Source organism: Suncus etruscus, chromosome 18 (assembly GCF_024139225.1).
Source record: "Suncus etruscus isolate mSunEtr1 chromosome 18, mSunEtr1.pri.cur, whole genome shotgun sequence".
Lineage (NCBI taxonomy): Eukaryota > Metazoa > Chordata > Mammalia > Eulipotyphla > Soricidae > Suncus > Suncus etruscus.
Genome location: NC_064865.1, coordinates 2,043,273 through 2,060,089, shown reverse-complemented (window position 1 = coordinate 2,060,089; position 16,817 = coordinate 2,043,273). Strand labels below are relative to the sequence as shown.

General features: G+C 47.2%; 1 protein-coding gene across 2 annotated transcripts in view; it reads right to left on the bottom strand.

Annotated features, from left to right (window-relative positions):
- Positions 1-6,175: 6,175 nt before the first annotated feature.
- Positions 6,176-16,817, bottom strand: part of UBR2 (ubiquitin protein ligase E3 component n-recognin 2) — a 133,184-nt gene continuing 122,542 nt past the window's right edge. For both annotated transcript variants that reach the window (XM_049764903.1, XM_049764902.1), the window contains exons 44-47: positions 13,808-13,885; positions 12,957-13,127; positions 7,568-7,669; positions 6,176-6,715 (exon numbers count right to left, since the gene is read on the bottom strand). In XM_049764903.1, coding sequence (XP_049620860.1) covers positions 6,574-6,715; positions 7,568-7,669; positions 12,957-13,127; positions 13,808-13,885 — 493 coding nt within the window. In that variant the 3' untranslated portion in view covers positions 6,176-6,573. The remainder of the gene's footprint in view (positions 6,716-7,567; positions 7,670-12,956; positions 13,128-13,807; positions 13,886-16,817) is intronic.

Sequence of the window (16,817 nt, the reverse complement as noted above, 5' to 3'; positions counted from 1 at the left end):
TTGTCAGACTTTGGCCCCAGGATTACTGAACTGCCTTTGGATCTCTGAGACCAAGGCCCTGGTCCTTGTCAGAAATGGAGGGAGCCAGTCCTTCCTTCCCTCTCTCAGAGGCCAGGGGAGACTGAGATGGTGCTTTGGACACTCCTGGGTAACTGCCGCCACAGCTGTACAATAAAAATACAGATTCCATTGTGTGGTGCTCACTAGTCAGTGGTCCGTCCTGGGAGTCCCAGTTCTCTAGTGTTGGTGACCACAATCACGCCACCCCTGACTTCACACTGATCGAAGTGTCCCTGAGCAAGCTAGGACAGCTGTGCCAGTTGCTGGGCATCCTCTCTGGCCCTCCCGCTGTTTTGTGACAACAGTGAACGACCTAATCTCAGTACCTGCTTGAGTTTGCAGCAAAGCCTTAATTCAAAGGTGGGATCTTCGTTTAGTGATTTTATGGGATGCTGGGAATTGAACCAGGGCCAGCGTGGGCAAAGCAAGTGTCTCAACTATGTCAGGCCTTACTGAGTGCTTTACGCAAAAATGTCCTCCTTACCTGCCCTGCTCTGGGCAAAACAGGGACATGTTGAGTTTGGACTACGGGGAATCCTTGCATCAGCCAAGACCGCTGCCTTCTGCTGCTGGTGCTCAGGATGGTCAGGGTAGCGCACTGGCTTCTGGGTGCCCGGGCGTGGGCAGGAGAGACTGACTGACCTGTTCAGGTCACTGGCTAGTCCGCAGAGGCAGGGCCTGGGTTCTTCATGTCAGACCTCATTCTTTCCTTGGGTAAGTGCAAATCACTTTCTCTCAAGGAATTCAGCAAATTTCTCTTTTTCTTTGAATGATTTGGTATTTGTTTCACTTTGGTGTTGGGATCAAACCCTGGGTCTCACATATACGTCATTGCTACACCCCTAGACCCTCAGGTTTTTTTTTTTTTTCTTTTTGTCACACCCAGCGGCGCTCAGGGGTTCCTCCTGGCTGTGCTCAGAAATCGCTCCTGGCAGGCTCGGGGGACCATATGGAATGTCGGGATTTGAACTAACATCTGTCCTGGATCGGCTACTTGCAAGGGAGTGCAACGCCCTACTGCTGTGCTCTCTCTGGCCATATATATATATATATTTTTTGTTTTTTTGGGCCACACCCGGCAGCGCTCAGGGGTTCCTCCTGGCTCCATGCTCAGAAATCTCCCCTGGCAGGTTCAGGGGACCATATGGGATGCTGGGATTTGAACAACCATCCTTCTGCATGAAAGGCAAATGCCCTACCGGCTGTGCTATCTCTCCGGCCCCTGGCCCCATTTTTTTTTTTAATGATTTTTTTCTCATTTTGTCTGTTAGGTAGGGTAACAAAAACAAAACAAACAAAGCAACTCCCTTCCAGGCTTTAGGATTCTGTTTTTTTTTTTTTGGCTCTGTGCTTGGGAGTCACTCCTGGAGGTTCTCCGTACACCAAGGTGGTGCTGGGATCAAACCAAGGCTGGAAGCAAGGCAAGTGCCCTACCTGCCGGATTCACTCCTGCCCAAGGGTTAAGGATTTTATATATATAGTTTTTTGGTTTTTTGGGCCACACCTTACCTCAGGGGGTTACTCCTGACTGCACTCAGAAATCAGTCCTGACAGTGCTATGGGATGCTACATATAAAATCCAGATTGGCTTTATGCAAGACAAGTGCCTTACCTTCTGTCATCTCTCCTGCTCAAGGATTTAGGATTTTTTTTTTAGTAGGGTCTCTCCAGTGGAGGCTGGGGGACTTGGGGCCACTCCTGGCAATGCTTCGTCTGATGGTACAGTCCTCACAGTGCTGCTCAGACCTAGTTATGCAGTGTTACAACCCGGTGGTGCTGGGGAAAGGGAGCTGAGCATGAGAACTCATGAGATACTGGGAGTTGAATTCAGGATCTTGCAGGCACTTACTCCATCCCTGAGAACAGTCTCCCAGCATCAGGGCCTTAGGATATTTTTTGTTAAAACCCTTACCTGAAAGTGAAGTGAAGGGGCCAGGCGGTGGCGCTAAAGGTAAGGTGCCTGCCTTGCCTGCGCTAGCCTTGGATGGACCGCGGTTCGATCCCCCGGTGTCCCATATGGTCCCCCAAGCCAGGAGCAACTTCTGAGCGCATAGCCAGGAGTAACCCCTGAGCGTTACTGGGTGTGGCCCAAAAACCAAAAAAAAAAAAAAAAAAAAAAAGAAAGTGAAGTGAAAACTGGGGGTCTCAGCTCAGGAACCTAGAACTGTTTGTACCAAGTTGCAAGCCCAGTTCTGTCACCAGCAGTAACCTGGGGTAACCCCGATAGGCATTAATAGGATTAGGCGTCCTCTGAGAAGCACTTTTAATGTTAGGTCAGCAGGATTGTAGTTTAGAAGGGACAGAGACAGTCAACACAATGAGGGCCTCACTCTCTACTAGATAAAAAGATGCCTCAGGGGCTGGTGCATAGGCCTTGCATCAAAGACTGTTTGATCCCACCACTGCCTAGTCCCTGGAGGAGGATGGTGGCTATAGCCCTGGAGGTCCTGAGCAGCACTGAGTCTGAGTAGCAGGAATTCACTGGCTTGGTTGGCCGAGCATTCCCTGGGTATCACTAGCAGTGGTCTGGGGGTCCTCTAGCATTAGTTGGAGGTTCCCCCTACAGAAAAGGATGGAGGAGAAAAATGCTCAAGGGCTGGAGAACATGAAGACCAGGGTTTAATCTCTGGCACCCCATGATCCCCTGAACACCGTACCAGGAGAGCTCCATAAAAATGGCATCAATGACAGTGCAAGCAGGTGACAGCATTGCTACAATAGGACTGGGGCTGAAACCAGAGAGTACAGTAGATAGGGCACTGGTCTTGCATGGGGCCAAGCTGAGTTTGCTCCCCGGAACCCCATGTGGTCCTCAAACCTAGCCAGGAGTGATCTCTATGTGTAGAGACAGGACTAAGCTTTGAGCACCACCAGGTATGGCCCCCAAACATACCCTAAGCCCCAAAAATAGGAATAGGGGTTGCGGAAATACTGAAGAAGTCTAGGGCTGGAGGGAAAGCCGTCCCAGTTCTCAGGTGCCAGATGGACTGGCAGGGAGGAAAAAATCAGTCCTTAACTCAAGATGGCATTAGATCCACCTACAAAACAGGATGAGTCCAGAGTGAGTTAGGGTTAAGAGAATGCGTGCGAAGGATGGGGTCGAGGGGTCAGCTCTGAAGAACATACTGAGGGATTAGAGTGAACATCTATATATGACCGCGCACAAACGTGTTCAACCCATCAGTCATTTTAGTGAGAGAAGCCATGCACAAAGGTAACATTCTAGAAGTGAAATAAAGACAAAATATCAGGAGTTAGATTGGGGTGAAGTGCCCATAAAAGTAGGTTTTCTTGGAGTGCTGGAACTATTCTATTTCTCTTTTGGTTTGAGGAGGGACAGGACTGGTGATGCTCAGGGTTTACTTCTGGCTTGCCACTCAGGGATCACTCATGGCAGTTCTCAGGGGATCAGGAGATGCGGGAGAACAGACCCAGGTCTGGCGCATACAAAGTAAGTGCTTTACTCCCTGCAATATCTCTCCATCCCTACAATGGTTCTGTTTCTTGATTGTGGTGGTTAACTATGTATATGTTAAAGTAAGTTTTAAAATTGGGGCCAGGAACTGCTCAATAGAGTAGCCCTGAGAAGCAAGTGGAGATAAGCCTGTAGGTGGTCACAAAGAAAAAAAAAAGCCTAAATTTTGCAGTTTGTAAGCGAAGCCTCAAATTGTGGCCAGGAAAGGAGGATGTTAGGAGCATCAGGGACCATGTGGGATGCCAGGACTTGAACCACCGACCTTCTGCATGCAAAGCAAATGCCTTATCTCCATGCTCTCTCTCCGGCCCCGCCCTTGAGGTTTTTTATTTTGGGGTCACATCCAGGAGAGCTCTAGGATCATGTGGTTCCAGGGATGAATCAGGGCCTCCCCAGACAAAGCCTGCGCTGGGCCCATGGGACTCTCTCTCTGGCCAGCCTTTCACCAGGATACCGAAAGCACAGCAGGTAGGGCATTTGCTTTGCATGTAGCCAACTGGGTCCAATCCCTGGCATCCCTGAACCTTCAAGGAATAATTTCTGAGCACAGAGCTAGGAGTCATGCCTGTGTGCTTCCAGGTGTGGCCCAAAACCAAACACAGAGGTGTTCAGGGATTAATCACTTCTGGTGAAGTTGGGAGACCATATGGGAAAGAATCCAGATCAGCCTGCATTCAGGCAAGCACCCATCCGCTGATTCTCTCTCCAGCTCCATGCCTGGGTATGTGACAAGTGCCTGGGAGCAGCGGGTAAGGATAATTGGACAAGTTTTTTTTTTTTTTTTTTTTGGTTTTTGGTTTTTGGGCCACACCCGGCGGTGCTCAGGGTTACTCCTGGCTGTCTGCTCAGAAATAGCTCCTGGCAGGCACGGGGGACCCTATGGGACACCGGGATTTGAACCAACCACCTTTGGTCCTGGATTGGCTGCTTGCAAGGCAAACGCCGCTGTGCTATCTCTCCGGGCCCGATAATTGGACAAGTTTTACCTGCTCACAGATCTTAGAGTGGGGGACACTTGAGTGTTATGTCTGTCAATATCTGAGCCTGGGACATTCCCCAGTGCTCTCTCCTCCAGTAGGAAGGTCAGAGAAATAGGGGTGAGATTCAGAAAAACGGAGATGGAATCAGCAGGATGAAGAACAGGTGTCCCCTGAGAAGGTCACCGGTGGATGTGACCAACACTAATACTGTAAGCTCCTTACAGTTCAAGCCAGTGCAAATGCCCAGCCTTAAGGGTAGTCAGGGGACGGAGGGGGGGATGAGATGGGACATGGACATGTCATTTCTCCAGGTGAAGTGAAGAGGCAGACTCACGTGATGTCAACACCTAGAGCATTTATTCGGATATCTTTAAACTTTTTACATATGGTACATTCAGAATTTTACAAGTTGTCCACAGATATTAAAGTTATAGCCAATTTATTCAACAGATATGATTTCCCTGATATGGAAAAGCAAGTAATATAAACATTTCTACAATAAACATAATACATGCGAATCAAATCAGGAGACTACGATGATTCATTCAATAGGGAAGACAATTAGCTTAATGGCCACACACCCTGGAAGATCCAAAAGAGGTGCATGTTTTTTTTTTTTCCTGTAATTCATCTTTTTGACTTCTGATCTTGTTAGAGGCTAGAAACTGAGGAAGCCAGATGCCTGTGAAGTGGGGCCTGAGGGCTAGAATAAAACCATTTGTCTGTTTATAATCTGCAAAGGGAGAACTCTACCTGGGGGACCCTTCGAATTCATTCATTTTTGTGGGAGGCTAGGGATGAAACCTGGTCTTATATTTGTGAGGCGTAGTGTGCTGCCACCTCTCGGGCCCCTCAGAAGTTTCCTTAAGCCTAAAGTCTGGGTTTCTGACCTTCCTGGGAGCAGGGGACCCTGGAAATGTCTTGGGCTGAGGTGAATATGAACGCACAGTTATTTTAGAAGGATTATTCATCTCACAGGCTGAAAAAAAAAAAGGAAAAGAAAAAGTCAAGAGCCTCTTTGTTTTTCACTTGCTCCTTAGCTTGACCTAGAGTGGCTCAGCATTTACTCCTGCACACACACAGTCTTCTAAGTTCTGATGGTTCTCAGGGAGAGCGGCTGTGTGCAGAGAGCAGAAGCTCTTCGTCTACGCAGCTCACTGTGCAGAAAGGCGGCTCCGCAAAAATCCAGGAGGTCCTCAGAGGAGCACGAGCCTGGGTCACAGGCCAGTCCGGGATGAGGTGTGGGCGCCGGAGCACAGAGCCAGGCTCGCCCAGGGACTGTGCTGGGACGGAGGGAGGGCCAGGAACCCCGCACACTCGCTGTTCTTTTTTTCCGTTTGCTACTGTTGATTCTAAAGGCAGCACTCTCTCAAGGAGACTCACTCTCTAGTCTACAAGTAAGAGAATATATCATCTGAAAAATTAGGATATTCTTTAAGTTTCCAAAAAGCCCTTTAAAGTTTTTTTTTTCTTTCAAAGTCAAAAGTCTTGCCAAAACGGGGAAACAAATGCCCCGTCCAGTTCTGAGCAGCACAAGAAGAAACTGCTTTCTCCCCTGCTAGTCCGCGGGCTCCTCTAGCCAGGTGGAGACACAGGAGCCATGCCACCCAGGGCCTCTGTGGAGCAATTACAGGGAGGGACATGGACTGGGTCCTGGCGTGGACAGTCGCCGAGAGAAGACCCGGAAGTTGGCCCTACAGGGCCACAGCAACTTTGTTCCTTGCTGCGGAGGAAACAGCTTTGGGCCGCAGGGGCCGATACTCCGCGGCACAGTCTGCTTCCACCGAAGGGTCGTGTCCTGCTCAGGAAAAAGCTCCACACAGGATCCTAGGACTCAAATCACACCGAGGGGCACAGGTCACCGATGCGCGGGAAGCCACTGCTGCAAGATGATTTTCCTCAGGAAAATCTGGAGCCAGTAACTCGAAAAATTAAACCGGGAAGAAAAGCTTAAGAGAGTTTATTTCCGAATTTGGTGGAACCTACTTTCCTATTCCTTTTCCTGAAAAGCCAAGAGGGCGACAGAAATCCAAGTTTCCGTGCGTGATGGCGGGGCAGCTACAAATGCTGCCAGTCGATGCCCACCAGTGTCTGATTCGCCTCCTGGGCATGCCCGATCTCCTCCGTGATGCTGTGCTGGTGCCAGAGCTTCTGGATCTTCCGGAACCGCTCTTTGCACAGGTGTAAAGGGTTGCCCCGTCTAGAAAGACACGTCATTCAGGGCGCCTCACTTAACACCCAGTACACAGCCCTGCTCCTACCCCCATGAAGGATGCTACAAAGAGATTGGTTTTAGATCAGCTGCAATGGTCTTGCAGGCCTGTGAGAACAGCTGAAGGGGGACTAAGAGCTGAAAAGAGGAGTTATGGACACAAGTTCCGCTCACCCAAACAGGGGTGAAGGGAGAACGAGAGGGCATGAGTGGCAAAATCTGGGATATGGTTGAAGCTACCTGTTTATAGTCCATTTTGTGGTGAAGCATGACAAGAAAAATGTGGGGGTGCCAGAGAACTGCAGAGGTCAGAAGGTTCCTGAGTTTTGTCATTCTCAGCACAAGAGCCAAACCAGAATGACTTCCAGACCACGCTGACCCCAGGGCAAAGCTGGCTGAGTCGCTGTAGCTGGGCCTCTGTCCCCTCTCTCTAGCCAGGAGCCTGCTCCCGAGAGCCAACCACCAGCAGGTCACCCGCCTGCCACCCGCAGTCCTCCTGCTCACTTCATTCCGCTTGCACTGCCAGACTGACCGACCACTTTTGCTATCCAAGGCTGGCCAGGTCTAGTCAGGTTCTAACTTTCACCTCTTCAGCAAATCAGATGATGTGAAGGATATTTTTTTGAGCCTGTGTGAGCAGCTGGCTTGGGCTAGAACAGTAGAACTCGCCAGGTTAGAAGTGAATGATTAAGGCTCTGCATGTTCTAACTCTTGGCCTCTACAGTTTTACATAATAGGACGAGCCCATCTCTGACTAATTCTTCTCTGATGTCCCATGGAGATGTCCGAGTTCTTCCCATACAAAGCTGCTTGCTGACATACTGCAAGAAGGGCCCTTACCTGAGTCCCTGGTCAGTCTCCCCATAGTCGTCAAGGTAGGGAGGAGAGTAGAAACAGCCTTTGGTTTTTCCAGCCAGAAACAGCACCTGACACTCCCGTACTCTGTGGAGAGACCATTTGTTTACATATTACATATCTGTATTCGGGACCTGGATTCTATTTCAAATGTGTAGAAATTTCACACATCTAAAAGTAGGTGGAGGGGCCGGTGTGATAGCACAGCAGTAAGGTGTTTACTTTGCAGGCAGCCCACGCAGGATGAACCTTGGTTCAAATCCTGGCATCCCATATGGTCCCCTGAGCCTGCCAGTAACCCAAAAACTGAAAATAAAAAAGTAGGTGGAAAAAGGATGAAATGGCATTTGTAGCAGAGATGCTTCCAACAAAAGTAGAAACACACTTGCCCAAGGTTTAGAACTACAAGGTCTATTGTAATAAAGCATTAGAAACTGGAGGTGAGGGGGTTTGTTCTCTTAAGTCTGTGCTCTCCCTTGAACATGTATCTCTGCTTGTTTGTCTATTTCTTTTTTTTTTCTTTTCAGTGTTCAGGGGTTACTTCCTGGCTCTGCACTTATGAATCCCTCCTGGCAGGCTCAGCGGACCATATGGAATGCTGGGGATTGAACCTGGGTCATCTGCATGCAAGGCAAATGCCCTACCCACTGTGCTATTAGTTTTTTTACTTGACTATTTCCAATTAGGAGAAGCCAGTGTTCTTTTTTGAACACACACATCTTCCTTTTTCCTCCCCCTACACTTTATTTTTCCTTTTGTTTTTGGGCCACACCTGGTGATGCTCAGGGGTTACTCCTGGCTATGAGCTCAGAAATCGCTTCTGGCTTGGGGAACCTTATGGGATGCCAGGGATCGAACCAAGGTCTGTTTTGGGTCAGCTGTATGCAAGGCAAATGCCCTAGTGCTGTGCCTTGGCTATGGCCCCTGTACTATCATCTTTCTAAAAAAAGTTTCAATAAAAATTTCAAGAAAAATAAAAATAAAGTTCCAATAAAATTTTTCTTGATTCTCAAAAAGAAAAAAAATTCGGCAAGAAGGACACGGAGATCCCTGGCAGAGTCCCCGCTGGCAGCTCTGCCACGTGTGATCCCCGTGCTTGACGCAGCTTCCTGCTGCACTGCAGTCAGAAGTGTGTGAGCACTACGGGAGTTCATCTGCACAACAACTAGGTGGTGGGGAGAGCCGCCACCGCAACCCCAACACTGCTGCTGCCCAGAGCAGGAGCCGGGCAATGTGTCCAAACCCACTTCTTCTTTTTTTTTTTTTGGTTTTCGGTTTTTGGGTCACACCCGGTGGTGCTCAGGGGTTACTTCTGGCTATCTGCTCAGAAATAGCTCCTGGCAGGCACGGGGGACCATATGGGACACTGGGATTCGAACCAACCACCTTTGGTCCTGGATCAGCTGCTTGCAAGGCAAACACCTCTGTGCTCTCTCCGGGCCCCCAAACCCACTTCTAAAGGAGCACAAACCCCGGCAAGCACCACAACCTAGTAATGGGGGTGGAGGTTAGGGACAAGTGGGCACGAAGGTGGGGGAAAGGAAAATTTTTTTACAATATGCAGGACAAAGGAAATGCTATTTCTACTCTAAAGTTACTGTGAAAGTTGTCTCCGAGCCTTCTGGGAGGTTTGTTTGACTGGAGTAGGAATGATCAACAAAAACAGTGGAGGAGGAGGAGTGGAGGAGGAGGACCCAACACAGACCAGACACTGCGGATGCAGAGATGACTCGAAAGATACAGACACACTCTAGGCGCCAGAGGGGCTCAGACGCTTGTCCCTTCTCTGCTTCCCACCCTGCGTGACTTCACTGTCAACTGCTCCTGCAGGGACACAGCCTCTGGGCTGCTCCTTCAACATAGAAGGCACATTCTGGGGGTAATTTTCTACGGACTTTTCTCTTCATGCCAAGTCCCCTCCCCACACCCCAGACCTGGTAATGCTCAGGGTTTCCTCCTGGTTCTATGCTCAGTAATCACACTCCTGGCAGGCTTGGGGGACCACATAGGGTAGTGGAGTTTGAACCTGGGTTGGCCACATGCAAAGCAAGCGCCCTACTTGCGATCCAATTCCTCCACTTCAAGAATTGTTTGATTTTATTTTTGCTACACCCGGTGATGTTCAGGACTTATTCCTGGCCGTACACTCAGGGATCACTCCTGGCAGGATTTAGGAAACTATACGGTGCCGAAGACCACTCAGCCATCAGGGAGCAGCACTCGGGCCCTCCTCAGAAGACAGGTGGGCCAGGGGTTGGCGTGACTAAAGACTTGAAGTTTTGGGTGCTGGAAAGTGGCGAAGAGCTTTGGCTTGAGCCTCAGCTACAGAGCAACTGCATTTATTTCTTTAGGTTATTTATACATCTAACAGCAAAATATTGGCAAAAAATTAAAATACATCAATTTACAGGTTCCTCATTCCAACATATATCTAACACATATTAGCAATTTTCTAGGCATGCTGACCTTATCAAGAGTCAGAGTGAATCTTACTATTTTTAAACAGTGGCACTCTGGTGATTGTCTACATTTACTCTATGACCTAAGACTAATAGCTAATGTGGTTAATCTTTGCTTGCTTTTAGAAACCTGCCCAGCCTGAGTTGTGAACAGGATTTTTATTATATTTAAAATGTTATAAATCCATCATTTTAAATCTATGTCTGGGGGTCCAGGTTTAGTTTTGTACTGTTTTGGTCCAAGCCTTCCACAGCCTTCTCTATATGCCTTTTCAGTAAGTCCTTTTGTTCTCGTGTAAGATGAAATTAAACAGGCATTGCTCTTAATAATATTTCTATAAAGGGCAATTTATAATAAGACACTTTTTTCCCTTCATGTACCACTCCTCTGCTACCAGCCTCATTATACACTCCTGTATAAGGTGAGGGATCAGGTGTAGTTAATCCTATGCTAAGTGGGCCAGAGTCTAGTCCTATCTATAGGTGGTTCCCAGCTTTTGCCCTGTATTAGATATAACCATCATGTGACTTGATTTTTCTTAGGAACATAAGAAATCCTGTTTCCTTTACCCAGTGGTTCTCAAATAGTGGGGTGTACCCCCCCAGGGGGGGCGTGAGGCTCCGTAAAGGGGGGCATGTTTGACCTTGGCAAACACTGTCATAACAAGCTAAGCCTCGTGTTTATGTCTCTGTAATATCTCTGGAGCTGAGAGTCGCTGTGTCCTGCTTCAAACCCCGCTTTGAAAAGCTATGCATTGCAAAACGTGCTCATTGTAGCCATCCATCCAGACATCATCTCTGATTAAAAAATCAGCTCAAATTATTTATATATTTTTGTTTTTCAGGTTAAACGTCTTTTTCTTAGTAGAGATACTATTTACAGTTGTGCGGAGGCGTGAAAAATGTTTTCTTCTTCCTGGGGGGCATGACAGAAAATAATTAGGAAGCACTGCCTTTACCTGATCTCTTTCTGCCTTATTCTAGGGACACTCATATGAAGCTGTCACAGTCCTTCAAGTGTCTCCAGCTGTCAGGTTTTATGCGATGGGCTTTTCCCTAGATTCTTCTATCAAAAACTTTCCTACTTTAACTGATTCTAAGTTATGGCTAAATGATTCTTACTATTATTATTCTTAAAAATATTAATAATAGCTTTTAAGCACAAAATATTAGTGATATTTTTAAGCAAAATTCCTTGATTTTCTGCTAAAGACTTCTTTTCTAAAAAAATCATTCTTGGAAGTTCCTGTGTGATTCGTAAAATCATCAACTGTTCTCAAATGATTATATTGTGGGTTTTCTAAAGAACCCAGTGTTCCCAGTTACTGTAGCATGGAGTAAGAAAAACAATCATCATTGTTTCTGGAAGCAGTGTATGACGTGGGGGATATTTCCTTGCTCTGGGGTCACCTGTGACTGCTCCAGGAGACTAACTTCCGTGAAGCTTTTGCCTCAGGTCCGAGAACATGGCTTTCACCATGTCACGGACTCCTCTGGAGCTGCTGTGGCAAAATAGGGTGCCAGGGGTTGAACCCAGCTCGGTCACATGCAAACCAAGCACCCTATCCTATTACTGCACCATCTCTGGGCCCTAATTTAACTTCTTTATTTTTTGATTTTTGTTTTTGGGCCACACCTGGTGGTGCTCAGGGGTTCCTCCTGGTTCTGTGCTCAGAAACAGCACCTGGCAGGCTCAGGGGACCATATGGGATGCTGGAGACTGTATCCAGGTCAGCCATCGGCAAGGCAAATGCCCTCCCCACTCTGCTATTGCTCCATCCCCATAAATACCTTTTCAAGGCATATTTTTAAATGTTAGCTAATGGGAGCAAGTTACAAAGCTGCTCACAACAGGGTTTTAAACCAAATACAATGTTCTAGCACCCCACCCTCCTCCTGAAGGCCTGCTTCCCTCCACCTGGTTAGCTCACTTCTGTCCATCAGTTTTCAGGGCATCTTGGCTTTGGCTATGTTTCCTTATAGCTTACACGAGAGAGGCCATTCTGTATCTGTCCCTTTCTAAACTCACCAGTCTTGTTTGTCTCCTCTTTTCTCAAGAGAAATGAGCTCCATGAAGCAGAGCTATTTGCCTGCTGTGTGAATTACTGTGTTAACAGTAGTTGCAAAGTGATGAAGCAGAAATGGCAATATAGGTCAGTGTATGCACAAATCTTCATGTGGCTACCAGGACACACAAAGGAGTCATTCTGACTAGCATAGGTATGCAACTGAGGACAGGGACAGAGAGGCAACACCAGCAAGAAGGCGCTCGCCTTGCATACAGCCGACACAGGTTTATTCTCCAGCACTGCATATGGGTCCCTGAGAACCGCCAGGAAAGAACTTTGCTAACTTCCTTAGCAAAGAACCAGGATTAAACCCTGGTTTAAGACCCTAAACACAAAACAACAATTTTGCCCCAAAACAAAAAAGAAAAAGATAGAGGACAACTGGAGTCTGACATGAATGAGAATGAGGCACAAAGCAGAGAGGGTTTGTGGAAGAACCAACAGAATTCGCCCAAGTCAAAGATGAGATACGAGGGGGTTCAGAGCAATCGTACAGTAGACAGGTAGTTTGCCTTACACACAGCTAACCTGGGATTCAATCCCTGGGATCCCATTTGGTCTCCTGAGCAGTGCCAGAGTAATTCCTGAGTGCAGAGCCAGGAGTAATCTCATAGCACTGCCAGGTATGGTCCAAACCAAACCAACCAACCAACAAACAATCCCCCCCAAACAAAACCAAACAAATAAAAGAGATGAGATCTGAGGAGACATACTCAAAAACCTGCAGGAGAAGAGCATTCATGAGGGTCTCTGCACTTCTGTACTGCAGCATTTGCACGTCCAAGCCCCTCCACAATCACCCATCTCCACAGGCGCAAAGCTACAGTAAGCCTCTCCGGGCCTCACCTCAGGAAGATGCCCACTCCAGAGCCACAGGTGTAGGTGTGAGCGGTACAGGCACCCACGTCATCCCCGTCCAGCTCAGTCTGGCAGCAGTAGCTCTGGGAGCACAGCAGGGTTCCACAGACGAGGCACAGTGTCGGGGCTCTGCTCTTGTCACCACCTGATTTGGGGCACCTCCACAGGACACAGAAAGCACACATTATTACCTGAAGGAGGAGCCAGGCACTTGGCTCAGCAGGGGAGCATGTGGCCTGCACACATTCATAGCACCAAGGGCCCGGCAAATTAATTTGTTTCTACAACAGGGCAGAGGGAACACTTCTCACTGAAATGCAAACTAGACGCTGGAAACGCGACAGTCAGTAGCATCATAGGCGAAAAGACGAAGACCTCAGGTAGGAGGAAAAGAAATCTTACTCAAATTTCATCTAGTAGAATACTATAACAAGGGAAAAGTGAATGGACCTTAATATACACCAATGTCTATGATCTTACAATGTTTACTGAACGAATATTAAACAGTATTAGAAATGTCAACTGAAAGTTCAACACAAGCAGCTTCAATTGCGCAGATGGTGTTTGAATTTCTTCTACCGAAACTCAAGCTTTATACTTGATATGGGCTTTATTGTATACAGAACAACAGGAAGTCCCTAGAGTGTTAGACTTGTCCCACCCTTTGCCGATTTTTTCTCTGACATTTATTGGAATGATGCTTGAAGCAGGTGGGTTGTATCAAGCAGCCGCCCACGATGACTTTGCTACCCAAATCGATCAGAACAAAGTCCTTCAAGTTCTGCGTGGAGATGTTTTCAGTACCAGCAAATGCTTAACACCCTGCTATAAACACTTACGTGAAATTCGATGCTTGATTAATCAGACTGCTGTAATCCTCTGGAAGCTCTATCAATCTGTTAGATTCTCGTGGGTATCTTTAAACAAAAACAAAAACTCAATAGTTACTAAAAGAGCACATTAGGACATTTGAGTTGAAACCCAAGACGTCTGGGTGCTTTAAAGCAGGGCCACGTGAAGGAGCAGGTGATTCACAAAAACGCAGCAGCCCCTGCCCACACCTGCCGTCTTCCCCAAAGACCCAACAACTTGCCAACTCCTCCCAGGTAGACTGCTCTGGGCTGGTACCTCCAGGGCCTTCTTGAAATTGGGGCCGGGGAGCACATTCCCCTTTCTGCCTGAAGGCACAGGAGCCCACAGCTCTACTCTCCACCCTCTGAACGAAATGGCCCAAGTCAACAATTGAACCTTATCCAACAGCCGAGCCACCAAATTGTTCCAGATTGTGTCACAATTGTGTCACAGCTGTGTGACACCTCAGTTTCAGGACAGTCAGTCCACTAGGACCACAGCAAAACTAATGGGAACGTTGCAGAGAAGACCAAGACCAAGTTCAGTGAGCCTAAACAGTAACACAGAAGGCTCAGCTTAGCACCAACCATGGCCCAGAAAATTGCTAGACACTGACTTCAGCACTGCCACTGAGAGATAAACCCTTTTGATAAGAGCCCCAGACTCCCATTGTGCTTTACTTAAAGAGTTCGGAACAAAAGTGGGGACAGCCAGACAGCTGTACTCTGGAAGGAGGTGACCTGAGACACATCTCTGGGTTTCAATGGAAACTACAGGGAAAACATAGCTTCAGAGCTAAAGAGAGATGGAAGGGAACTGGCGGTCTGGGGTGATCGTAGGGTGACCCAGGGAAGGCAGTACAAGGACAAACAGGTCTTCTTTAGAATTGAGGACCCAGAGATTGGAGAGATGGCACAGCGGGTAGGGAGCTTGCCTTGCACACAGTCGATCCAGGCAGGTTTGACCCCTAGCATACCACATACGGGAGAAGAGTAACCACTGAGCATTACTGGTATGGCCCAAAACCAAAATAAGCAAAATAGAACTGCCTTAAAAAATAAAAAGGCTAGGCTGGAGAGATAGCATGGAGATAAGGTGTTTGCCTTGCATGCAGAATGATGGTGGTTCGAATTCCGGCATCCCATATGGTCCCCTGAGCCTACCAGGAGCAAGTTCTGAGCGTAGAGCCAGAACTCGCCCCTAAGTGCTGCCGGGTGTGACCCAAAAACAAAACAAAAACAAAAAAGGAACTTAAGACTAATTCTCAGTGGTCATACAACCAGCAAGGTCACAGCTGACACCTTTCCCTGCTTACCTCAGGCAGAGATGAGAGTGGACGAAATTTGCAAGGAGTTTGGGAAACAGGGACACACATTAGGAACCCAAAGAAATTAGATTTAAAATACAGAGATCCAAGTATTTTGGCCCAAAGGGGCCAAAGAAATAGTACATAGAATAGGGTGCTTGCCTCATGTACCCCTCTGCCCCTAATTTGGTGCCCATTACCCCATATGGATGGCCCCACCAAATACTGACAGGGGTCATTCCTAAACATCCCTAGTCGTGGCCTCCAAAACCAAGCTTCCCTCCCAAAATGTCCCAAAGTTACACATGGTCTTAACACTTCAAGTTGAGAACTACCATTGCACATAATGAGTTTTCTGACTGCAGGGCTTAATCATATGAAACTGGTCATATTTATTTTATTTTATTTTTCACTCATAACTGGTAGTACTCAGAGTTTATTCCTGGCTCAATACTCAGGAATCACTTCTGGTGGACTTTGAGGACAACAGGAAGTGCAAGAGATTGAACCTGGGTCGAATGCATGCAAGGCCAAGTATCTCACCCATGGAGGTTAACTCTCCAGAAGAGTTAACCATTTCTTAGTTCCTAAAATCTATGTTCTCCTATAGACGAAACTAATAAAATTTAATAAAACAAAAATTCAAAAAACCTAAATAAATTCTCTGGATTTGGAACATGATTTTAATTGGAAGAAATGGGAAAATTTTTTTTTAGCCTTCTTTTATAGATGATGAACTGTTGTATGAAAGGCAAACGCCTTACCTCCATGCTATGAACCAAATGTTACCAACAGATGAAATATATGATTAAGACGTACTATATAACCCTCTTTTTTTGGGGGGGGGGGTTACATCCGGCAGCGCTCAGGCGTTACTCCTCGCTCTATGCTTAGAAATTGCTCCTGGCAGGCTTGGGGGACCATAGGAAATGCTGGCATTTGAACCGCCATCCTTCTGCATGCAAGGCAAATAAATGCCTTACCTCCTTGTTATCTCTCCGGCCCATCACCCTCTTTTTTGGCGACACCCAGCGATAGTTAGATATTTTTCCTAGTGGGTTCGGGTGATCACACTGGGTGCCGGTACTGAATGTGGGTTGGCTGTGTCCAAAGGAAGTGCCCGACCTGCTGTGCGATCTCTCATTCCCACTTTACTAAGGAATCAGAGTAGAGTTCATGTCACATAAAAAAAAATAGCAATGACTTATTAATTTCTGAAAGCTGAATGGGATAACTAAAAGGCTGACAAAACTATTATTTATACTTTGGATAGCTTGAAAAAATAATTTTTTTGGGGTGACACCCGGCAGCGCTCTACGCTCTATGCTCAGAAAAAATCGCTCCTGGATGGGGCCTGGGTGGTGGTGCTAGAGGTAAGGCATCTGCCTTGCAAGCGCTAGCTTAGGACAGACCTCGGTTAGATTCCCGGGTGCTGGAGGTGGCTTCTGTCCTACAACCATCAGCAGAATTTCAATGAATCCACTTTAAGGAGAGTGGGTTGCACGGGCGGCAAATAATGAAATAATGAAACCACATAAAATAAATTATATGGGGACCCGTGTCTACAATAGACGTGGGACAATTTTACTCTTCCATGTTGGTAATATATACCCAGTTTTCTGGTATGATAGGAATTTCTGCATTGACAAAAGGCTGGGAGTTATAGAAGGAAGGACACAATGACTGCAGGC